Genomic DNA, 11,270 nt, shown 5'->3' on the forward strand with positions numbered 1-11,270 from the left:
ATTTTTAATATAATTTAACATTTTAATTACATTTATTGTATTGTGAACAGGCCAGGATGCAAGTACGGAGCTCAGGGGACAACATCAGAGGATTTGGTTCTTTATTCCACCTTTTGGGTTCTAGAGAAGTTTCTGACCTTGTCAGATGTGATGGCAGGTGCCTTTCACCTGCTGAGTCAGCCTCTGTTAAGCCATCTCCTATTATTTGCTCCTTTTATTAAGTCAAGTGTCACAGATAAGGAAACTAAGGTCCAGAGATGGAACACACATTACACTAGAGAGGCTGTGATGGGCATTATCTTCTAGTCATGGCACCTGAGGGCCCCCTGCCACCCCTCCAGCTGCCTGGCAGGATTTGAAAGGAAGGATGGTGGGACAGCGTCATGGATGGAAGGGGTAACCAAGGAGGAACTGGTATGGTATGCTGAATGAAACTGCAGGCACCTTCTCCTCCCAAGGTTTACCAGTTTTCACCCTCAGGGTCTGGGAATGGGACACTCCCTCTGGTTCAGGTCTCTCCAGCATTCCAGACATGCCTCTTGGGAGTTGGGGACAAGGAACGGGTAGAGATCCCTGGAGAAACTGTCTTCTACCCTTTCCCAGGTCTCAGTGCTAGCTGTGTGGGCTAAATTCATCTCCTACCCTTTCTGGGCCTGGGTCTCATCTGTGAAGGGGGCAGGGAGCAAGAACCTTGGAAAAGCACAATTGTGCAGTCCCAAGAGCCTCTGGCTCCAACAGGGTTAACTCTGCAGGAAGGTTTCCCTCATGTTCGTGGTAAAATTTAAGTCAGATAGGGTAAGGAAGCCAGAAACAAGGCCTACTTCCTGGACTCAGGTGAGCCAGGCTAGTCACATAACCCATGCCTTACTGGGCATGGACATGTCCCAGACTCGAGTAAACACAACAGAGGTTCTTGGTTCAGGCAAGTAACTTTAGATTGGATGATGAATTAGGAAAGCCCAGGGACCCCAGACGTAGCCAGGAGTAAAGGTAGAGCTTGGTGATGGGGTGGGTCAGGACAGGGTTCTAGAGAACCTGGATGCAGATGGAGAACTTCGGAGCATTCACAGATGTAGTGAGGACCACGCAAAGAGCCTTGCTTTCAGGGACACAGCCCTGAGCAACCTGTATGGACTGCCCAGTTGCAGAAAGGCTGCTAAGAGGAGCTGCAGCCAAAGCCTGGTTGGAGCTTAAGCAGCTGCAGAGGACAATAGAGGTCTCCAGTCTGATTGGCCTCTTCAAAGCCACAGGGGACTTACCCTCTCAGTTCTTTGGACAGCTCTGCCTGCCTTGGGGACTCCAAATTTGTTTCGATGGGAGAACTCTGAAGATGCTCAAGAGTGTGGAAGCTGGAGATTACTGAATACAAACTGAGATCTGACTCTAAAGTAGACACCTGGGAGTTTGTGGTCAAGTAACACCAAAGTTCTAGTACTAGTTCCAGAAAAATAGCACATTCTGATGTGGGGACATATGCTTTTGATGCCAGCAGGGGGTCTCTGTGAGTTCAAGGCCAGCCTGGTCTACAGAGTGAGACCCTGTCTCAAAACAAACAAACAAAAACAAACAGAAAGGCACAGTTCCTGTTTTATGCATACATTTTATTCTTTTTTTTTTATAAAAGGCAACAGTACATTGTTGATTTGAGGATTAAAGGAAGGGGAAAGACCCCTTTTAAAAAGGAGTCTCCCTACCCCTATTCCTAAGACTGTAACATATATATGTACGTATATATTTATATATTCTTTTAAAAAACAGAAAATATGAAACACGGCATGGACTTCATTCCCACCCCAGTGCCAATCTTATAACAGAAACACATTACACAGTTCCTACTCAGGGGTCACAGCTCCAAATGAGAGCTATGTCTCTGTTACCCCTTCCCCCTCCCAAAGCCTAGAAACCACTGTAAAAAAAAAAAAAAAAAAAAAAAAGCAGACACACCCATGCTCAGAAGTACACTTCTGGGTCCACCTCCACATGGAGCCCTTGAAGATGCACACTCTTGTACATTCCTCACTCATTCACTCCCTTCCCTTGGGCTCCCTTGAACTTGCTAGGGTCTGTTTTGAAAACTTGGTCCCTTGCCCTAAATGCCTGGAAAACAGCACGCAGGCAGGTACACACTGCACACATTCTTTTCCTTTTGGGAAACAAAAGGATGCTTGGTCCTACTTGCTATCCTACCTTGGCTTAAGAGTGGGGGGACCTAATGTCTTATTGGGCAGAGTTCAGTAGGAATTCTGGAAGGGCCATCCAGCAGGGGTGGGTGCAGGGAGCATCTTAGCCTGGGAGAGGCATCACAAGGGGGCTTTTAGGAAGCGGCCCCCACACAGTCAGTGGACACTCCAGAGAGTGAAGAGTGGGGATGGCTGCTGCCCACTCAGACCTGTTCCTTGTGCTTCATGTGTGCCAGTTTCACGTTCTCCGCCTCAGTGGAAGGTGGCGGCTGCTCCAGGTGGCAGCCAATCATGAGCTGGTACACGAAGACACCAGCAATGGAACCAAGGAGTGGAGAGACGATGGGTACCCACCACCAGTGCCGGCCGGTCCTGGAGGGTCGATACGGGAAATCAGAGACAGGTAGGCAGGGCGGAGGAAAAGCGAGCTAAGCTGAGCAGCAGCTGTACTCACGTGAAGACTTCTGAGCCCCAGCCAGCCAGAGCAGTGAAAAGACGAGGGCCAAAGTCACGGGCAGGGTTGACAGCATAGCCAGAATTGAAGCCCATGGAAGTTCCAATGACCAGGACCACAAGGCCGACAGTGAAGGCTTCCAGGCCACGGGGAACAGGGTTGTTGTAGGGGTCAACAATGGCCAGCACACACACGATGAGGGAGGCTGTGCCTATGAACTGGACAGTGGAGACAAGGTGAGGGACAGCTCCTTCCCCTACACTCCCACCCTCCCCTCCCTCTGCTTTCCCCGACGGATCCCAGGATGCCTGCAAGTGCAGCAATTCAGTGAGAAGAGCCCTGTTCTGAGTTTGGGGTCCCCACAAATTGAGAAATCCTGCTACAGTCAAGGAGTGTCTGTCCCTCTGCATTTACCTCAAATGTCCCCAGTCCATACCTGATCAAAGAAGCCATTGACCATGTCCAAGTGTCCAGAGGGATAGGTGGCAAAGATGCCAGCTGTGCCATTGGGGCCGGAGACAATAAGCTCATTGTTGGCAAAGGCCCAGATTGCATCTGGTGACAGAGTAGACCCATTGGAGGGAAGGCAGAGCCTCCCCTCTCAGGCCTGCCCTCCCCGCCCTGCCAGGGGTCACAGGTGAGCATATTACTCTGGAGGCACAGGGTGGGGTGGAAGACCTGAGATTCTGTTGTTGCCCAACTTGTTTCTTTCCCTTTGAGCCCCCAACCTGAGTGTTAATGAGTCATGAGCCCTGGGCCTGGGCAGGCCTCAGCTGTCATCAGTGGGACTGGGGCCAAGTACTTAAAGAGGGAGAGTGTAGTGGAGAAGAGAATGCTTACCATAGTACAGCCCAAAAACGATCCCCGCACCCAAGAAGGCCCCCAGTGTCTGTGCCAGTGTGTAGACGGGCAGCTTGATCCAGGGCTCACGTGCCAGGAAGCACATGGCAAAGGTCACAGCGGGGTTCAAGTGGGCTCCTGAGGAGAGGGAATAGATTCATTAGCTACAGCCGACCACCATGGGGAGGGCAGGGCTCCCATGCACTCCCCCATCCTGGGGTGCAAGAAGGTTTTCTTGGCCTGCATGGCAGTCGGACTATGTCACAGACTGGCCGATAACCTGTGATTCCAAGGTGAGTCAAAGGTTCTGTCAAGTATCAGGTCTCTTCTCCCCTTGTCTCCCGCACTTGGGGATGCCCCTCCCTCTCTGCCCTCTAGCCAGTTGTGTTGGCAATGCCAACAAGGACTGAGGCTGGAGTTGAGGTCTTACCAGACACTTGGCCGGCCACCAAGATGGCAAGGGTGACAGCAAAGCCAAAAGCCAAGTTGATGGTGAGGAAGCCACCATGGGTGCCCCGGCTGAGCACCACCTGAGCCACAGAGCCACAGCCAAACATCTGTGTCAGAAAACAGAGCAAACGAGGTCCCATTGAGACCAGCCCCACCTGCCAGCACAGCAGATTGGAGGTCCTTCCTGGAATGTAACCCAAATCCTTCCTCTTGCAATCTCAAGCCCTTCACCCACTTACATCCCGTCTTGAATACCGCAGAGCGGGGATGGGGGGGGGCTGGTAACAGGTATATGATTGGGAACCAGAGAGTTGAACCATATTTACTGGTTTTTCTTGAATCCCAGAAGGGCATGGGAGGGGCTGTCACTATACGATAGTAGATTCTGATTCTGCCTGACCTCCAGACCTGGCACACAGTAGAAAGTGCCCCACCCCTGCACTCACACTGTTCCAAAGCTCAGGTCATAGTGGAGGTGATGGGGGATACGGAGATTGAAGGGAGAACAAAGTGAGGATGAATCTACTCCTGAGTCTGGAAATGTCTAAGCGCCTGGCCCTCACCACATTCCTCACTTAGCAAACTTACTGTCCTGGATCTGTCTTCCCAGCACCTCCCCCAGGCTACTCTTCTCTTCCTTCTCCAGCCCTCTGCCTCCAGGATTCCCTCTCAGACCTGGAGAGCCTAAATACAAAGTTTTAAGAGGTTTTTTTCTCTAACGCCAGCCAAGGTCTGTTCTAACCTTTCTGGGATAGAGGGACTAAAAGGGACTAGGGTTCCTCAAGTTCGGCATGTACAGGACATAACACATATCCGAAAGGGAAAATACTGGCCACCAACCACTGTGAAGTGCTATGTCCTGAGTCTCTAGGACCCCTCAAAGCTCCTGCAGCCCAGCCCTGGGTCTCCTTTCTCACTAAGTGCTATGCTGAGCAGGGCCTGATCCCAGCACTCATGAGGCAGAGGCAGGCAGATGTTTGTGAGTTCAAGGCCAGCCTGGTCTACATAATGAATTCCAAGACAAACAGGGCCATGTAGAGAGACCCTGTTTAAAAAAAAAAAAAAGAAAGAAAGAAAGTGCCCTGCTGGCCAGCAGGCTGTGTGCCAGTAACTCTAGTGGGTCCGAGCCATGTACTGAGTTGTTAAGAACCGATGATTATCACTCAGAAAGATGAGCCAGTGGCAGTGATGCAGGGCAAAGGTGTGCAGGCAGGTGAAGCAAAGGTCAGAGATTGGAAGAGTGTGGGGTGGAGGCATATGGAGGTCTGGGACACTGAGCCCAGCCAGACCCTGGCCTGAGCTCTGCCTACCTGAGGCCCAGACCTGGCTTCATGCCAGGAGGCCTTAGAGGGAGGAGCTATGGAAGCCAGTTAGTTCCCCCACCTGGGGCTAATCTTCCTCTTCCTTCTCCACCCACCTCGCCCCTGTCTCCAGGTTCTCAGCTAGCTCCTCACCCCATCCAACTATATACCTTGGGGAAGGGGGCTTTTCTCTGCCCAAAGACAATCTGGATTCTGACACTGCAAGGTTCTGGGTCCCCAACACCAGTACACAAGCCAGCCTTCAGGCGTCAGGGTATACCCTAGGCCTGCCCCTCCCCCGACACCCCAGCTCTGCTTTTTACTGACACCTGATAGCTCACATTTTTCCCTGAGCCTGAGAGCCTTCACCACAGACCCAGCACCCTCTTTTTGCAGCCCACGATAAGCCAAATGATCCTGGGGCTCAGTGAGAGCTGCTGTTCTTTCCATAGGGGAGCTGACCTAAGACTTGGGAAGGGAGGAGGAGGCCTCTGTGAAGGGGAAGATGCCTCCCTTGTCCTCGTTGCTGTTGCTCCAAAACAGGTGGCTGGTGGACTCACAAATCAAGATAGGGACAGTGGCAGAAGGTGATAGGGCCCCCTCCACTCCCTTTTTGGCACAGGGGAGAGAGGAATGGGAACAACTGATAGGCCACGAGTCTATGAAGTCAGAGGCTAGTTTGGGCCACGCTCTCCCTATGTAGCCTCTCCCTCTACCCCCTCTTGTCATTTAACTGATCTATATTACCTAGGACCCGGGGTGGGGGTGGGGCGCTGGAACTCAAGTGACCCACCCACTGCAATGGGGCAACTTAATTTAGAAGAGATGCAGAGGAAAACAAATGTAAGGAAACCCACATCGATGACTGCAAAATCAGAGTAACAGGGACAGGAAATGAACACCGCAACTGCCTGTCAGACCAAGAAAGACACCCAGAGTTACCCAGAACAACTCAGAGCAAAACTGCAGAAGCCTCAGCATGGAGGATCGGGAGGACCGAGAGTAACCAACAGGAGAGGAAGGAGCAAAAGGCCTCCATCTTCCACAAAGACGCTGGAAGTAGATGGGTCGCAGGAGGGAAACAGACACACACCCCCAGTCCTCTGTTCGGGCCCGGTTTCCTTACAAAATCGCTTATCTTTACTACATTCCTTCCTTCCAATTTTGCTGCTTGCAGTCCAGGAGACCTGCGCCCTCTGCCCCCACTTGTGGTAATCTGTCCTCATTGCTGCAACTTTTGGACTTCTGAGGTTTAATTATTCATTTGGGGCCAGACATCTGACACCCAAATAACCTAATAAGGGGTCCTTTTGCCTTCACTGTGTCCTGAGGCTGGGGCTCTGGGAAGCTGGAAGACTGGGAACTAAGAGAAAGGGCTGAAGGTCCCAAACTGTAGGGTGACCCTACTGGCAGCCTGTGGTCTGGATCTCCCCTGGAAAGGTAAAGGAGCAAGCGGGGTCGCTCTTGCTGAGTAAGACATTCGTTCTCGAGTCAGGGCTGTCAGGAACTGTGAAGATGAGGGCATTGGAGGTCAGCTTGACCCTGAGGGCTAAGCCTGAAGAGCAGAGCTAGGGGATTGGTCCGGTCTGCCTCGAAAAACTGTCCCTTGGGTGAATAAGGAGTTGGGGAGCGCGGGAACTGGAAAGGGAAAGGGCTGTTCACTTCCCTGCACTCACCACAAGGATGAGGGTCCCCAGGCACTCCGCCAGCGCCTGGCGAAGCAGCCTGTAGCGGATATGGAGCATCTCCCCGCAACGGTTCACCAGCTCCTTCTGTCGACCCATGGCAAGGCAAGCAGCGACGCGGTCCGGAGACGCGGGCGGGACGGGACGAGAAATGGCTAGCGGCGGGCACCGAGAGCGGTGGCCCGGAGTCTAGGTGGCGCCCTTTTTATGCACTGCAAGGGAAAGCAGCCCCGCCCGCGGAGCCTCTCCTCAGAGCCCGGCCACCACCCACCGCCTAGCCTAAGGGCGCTGGTGGAGACGCTGGGTGACAGGAGCTGGTGAGGAAGGTCCTAAGGAGCTTTAAGGGTGGGTTGACTCTGGAGGGCACTTAGTGGAGGGAGTCAATTTAGGTGAGGACAGAAGTACAGAAAAGGGACCTGAAACAAAAAAGAAAAAAAAAAAAAAAAAAAGAAAAAAAGATCTCCTATGTTCACAGTGAATCTTGTGGGCATCTTCTCAAGCTAGGGGTGGAACCTGTTATAATGGAGAGGAACCAGCTTGCTACAAGATGACAGACAGAATAGAGCAAGCTCTCAGTCAGGCTATTGGCCCCAAGTGGGAAGAGTCCTCACAGTGCCTACCTACCCTGGTGGGCACACCCGGGCTGAGTTGACCTGAGTTCAACAGCCCTTTTGTGCTCTAGGAACATGTCACATGTTGAATGTGTTAGTTGGTTACATCCACAGCAGTGTCAACAAGGCATATGTCCTGTGTGTCTGATCTACCTTTGCGGTGCACAAGCTGGCTGGGGTACCTGAGCTTTCTCTTGTGGGGCCTTGCTGCACTATACCCATGGCTTCCATGGCTCCAGAGGCTGAGCTGCAGTTGTCCTGACATGCCATATCATCATGCCAGCAAGGTGAATTCCAGCTGTTTTTAAAGCTCCTTTCCCCACCTGGCTGACCTACCATGGAAGTAAATCGATCCTTTTAAGTAATTAAACTGGGGGCCAGGCGATGGCTCAGCAGGAAGAGTGTTTACCACGGTAGCTTAATAACCTGAATTCAATCCCTAAAACCCACATGAAGGCAGGAGAGAATTAATCCCAATTAATCATTGTTAGTTGGTAATGGTGCCTGTGATTAACACATACATTGTAATTTTTCTGGAGACAGGGTCTTACTGTGTAGCCTTGGCTGATCCGGAACTCACCATGTAGACCTGTCTTTAAACTCCCAGAGATTTGCCTGCTCTGCCTCTCAAGTGCTGGGATTAAAAGCACATCTGGCATAATTAATTAATTTTTAAAAGACGATTAAACTGAGCCAGGTATCATGGCACATACCTACAACCCCAGCATTCAGGAGACTGAGGTAGGAAAATTGTGGATTTAAAATCAGTTTAGGTTTCATAATAAGACCCCATCTCAAAAAAGAGTTCACCAGCTACTCAAGAGGACTGGCAGGAAGTTTACAAGTTCAAAGCATGTCTGTCTCCCTCCCCCACCCCACTCCACCCCCAGACAGGGTTTGCATATAACAGCCCTAGCTGTCCAGGAACTCACTCTATAGACCAGGCTGGCCTTGAACTCACAGAGATCCGCCTACCTCTGCTTCCTGAGTATTGGGATTAAAAGTGCTATCACCAGCTTGCCAAGGCATGTCTGTCTTAAAGGCCAGCCTTGTAGCCTGTCTCAAAACCAGTGTGGGGGTGGGGACCCTGGAGAGGTGGCTCAGTGGTTAACAGTGACCTACTCTTACAGATGATCAACACCCACACCAGGCAGCTCATAACCACCAGCTCCAGGACAGCCTGTCTATAGCTTTGGCCTCTGTGGCCTCCTTCACTCAAGTGGGCAAACCCACATAAGATACATAATTAAAAATAATAAAAATAACCAGGCAAAGCCGGACAGTGGTGGCGCATGCCTTTGATCCCAAACACTGGGGAGGCAGAGCCAGGCAAGATCTCTGTGAGTTTGAGGCCAGACTGGTCTACAGAGCTAGATCCAGGATAATCTCGAAATCAATACAGAGAAACCCTGTCTCAAAAAACAAACAAATAAATAATAATAACAATAACCAGGCACTAGTGGGCAGAGGCAGGAGGATCTCTGAGTTCAAAGCCAGCCTGGTCTATAGCTTGAGTTCCAAGACAGCCAGAACTGCGCGTGTGCGCACACACACACACACACACACACACACACACACACACACACTGAACATGTACAAACACCTTGTCTAAAAAGAAAATAAAAAAGGAAAATGATGGTGTTGAAATTTAATCCTAGTACTCAAGAAATAGAAGTAAGTGGATCTCTGTGAATTTCAGAACAGCCTGGTCTACACAGTGAGACCCTGTCTTAATCCTCCCCAACCCCTGTGCCCAATAAAAGCGAGACTGTCTCAAAAATCTAAAATATGGAGAGAGAGAAAGAGAGAGAGAGAGATTACATCAGACAAACTGTAAGAATATCTGATCCACTAGTCAGGGGAGCATCATAGGCAATATTGCTATCAGCGCTGGCTACCTGCCTGCCTGTTTTCTTCCCTTCATTTTCCTCCAGTGCTCAGGTTTACAGCCCAGGGTCTGCAGCAAGGCATGCTAAGCTGAGTGTGTGTCTGCTATTGAGCTCCACCCACACCCAGGGCTACATTTATTTACCTATTTACCTAGGGTGTTTTTGTTTGTTTGGTTGACTGGTTGGTTTGTTTGTTTATGAGACAAAGTCACACTAACTGTAGTTCAAAACTGGCCTTAGGTAGCACAGGCTGGCCTCCAGCTCTTGGCAACCTCTTGCCTAAACCTCTCAAGTGCTGGGGTTACAGGCATGAGCCACTATACCAAGTTTCATTTAGCAATTGGGAAATTGAACTGAGGGTTTAGTTCAGTGGTAAAATACTTACCTAGCAGGTCCAAGGTCTTGAGTTTGATCCCTGGCATCAAAAAGATAAATCAGTCAACTGACCAACTGGAAACAGGTTTAGTGGCCTGAGCCCTGCTCCCACATGACAGGGATAAAAGTGTGTGGTTTCACCCGTAGTCTGTATAGAAGCATGTATTGCCAGGAAAGACCAAAGAAACTACATTTTTCAGGAGGACTTAATCTGGGTGAGCTAAAGGCCCTTGGGACTTGTTCTCTGAAGAATGGCTGTCCCTGAAAGAAAGATTCATATGAAATGTAGTGTGTGTGTGTGTGTGTGTGTGTGTGTGTGTGTGTGTGTGTGTGTGCACGCTCGCGCGTGCTGGGGGGGGTACCTAGAATCCAGCACTTAGGAGATAAAGGCACAGGATCAGGGGTTCAAGGTCATTCTTGGCTTCATATAGAGTTTGAGCACATACTGGGCTACATGAGACCTTTGCTCAAAACACAAGGGAGCAGTAAGATGACTCAGCTCTCGAAGGTGCTTTTCTCCAGGTCTGGCGAGCCGAGTTCAATTCCAGTGACCTTCGTGATGGAAGGAGAGAAGCTGCCCTCTGGCCTTCACACATGCACTGTGGCATGTAAAAACAAACATGCCAAAAGAAAGAAAAAGCCAGGCACAAGGTGTGGAGAGTACTTTGAATCCCAGCTCTTGGAAGGCAAAGGCAGACAGATTTCTGTGAGACTGAGATCAGCCTATATACACCAAATTCCAGGTCCAAGTTATGTGTGATAACCTACCTTAAAAGGAAAAGAGAAAATCCTAGTATTGAGGATTAGCAAAGCATAAGGTAGGTTCACAACTGCTCAGGCGCATAGCTGAGTATAGAATTACACACATACATGCACACCTACAGCTTGTAGTTACATTCTTACCTACAGACGCTTGCTTTGCTGAAAGGATTTCATTTACATAGAATTGGTATATGCAACCAATACATGAAGCTTCTCATAGTCCTTGGTCCAAAGAGATGCCCCTTTCCCAGCCACCCCCTCCCCCCTGGGCTGGGAGGCTCTATAGTGAATCAGGCAGCCATCACTGAGTGCCTGCCTGCTGGCCCTGTTGCCAGCCTGTGACTCAAGACAGAACACAAGATTCCTGGTGCCAGAGCTCCAACTGTGGTTTATGGGAGTGGGGAACATCTCCTGCCAGGATGCCCTCTGTTCTCCACCCTTTTTGTACTTCTGGGCCTCTCATTGCCTGGGGTGGGTCTGTAAAAAATGGTACAAGGCGGGAGTTCCTCAATATGAATAGGAGAAAAGAGATTGGGAGGATCTCTGAGTTTGAGGCCAGCCTGGTCTGCATAGCATGCTCCAGGACAGCCAGGACTACATAGAGAGATCATGTCTGAGAGAGAGAGAGAGAGAGAGAGAGAGAGAGAGAGAGAACTCAGTCCACAGCATCCCATCCCCACATTGCCCATCCTAGGCCTGCTGATAGCAGAGACTGGCCTAGCA

General features: G+C 50.5%; 1 protein-coding gene across 1 annotated transcript; it reads right to left on the bottom strand.

Annotated features, from left to right (window-relative positions):
• Positions 1-1,580: 1,580 nt before the first annotated feature.
• Positions 1,581-7,033, bottom strand: Aqp3 (aquaporin 3 (Gill blood group)). Its single transcript, XM_051187553.1, has 6 exons — positions 6,902-7,033; positions 3,905-4,031; positions 3,475-3,612; positions 3,071-3,189; positions 2,635-2,852; positions 1,581-2,552 (listed from the first exon to the last, which is right to left on the bottom strand). The coding sequence occupies exons 1-6, from the start codon at positions 7,007-7,009 to the stop codon at positions 2,384-2,386; spliced, it is 879 nt and encodes a 292-aa protein (XP_051043510.1). The 5' UTR covers positions 7,010-7,033; the 3' UTR covers positions 1,581-2,383.
• Positions 7,034-11,270: the final 4,237 nt, after the last annotated feature.

This window comes from Phodopus roborovskii, unplaced genomic scaffold, assembly GCF_943737965.1.
Source record: "Phodopus roborovskii unplaced genomic scaffold, PHOROB, whole genome shotgun sequence".
NCBI lineage: Eukaryota > Metazoa > Chordata > Mammalia > Rodentia > Cricetidae > Phodopus > Phodopus roborovskii.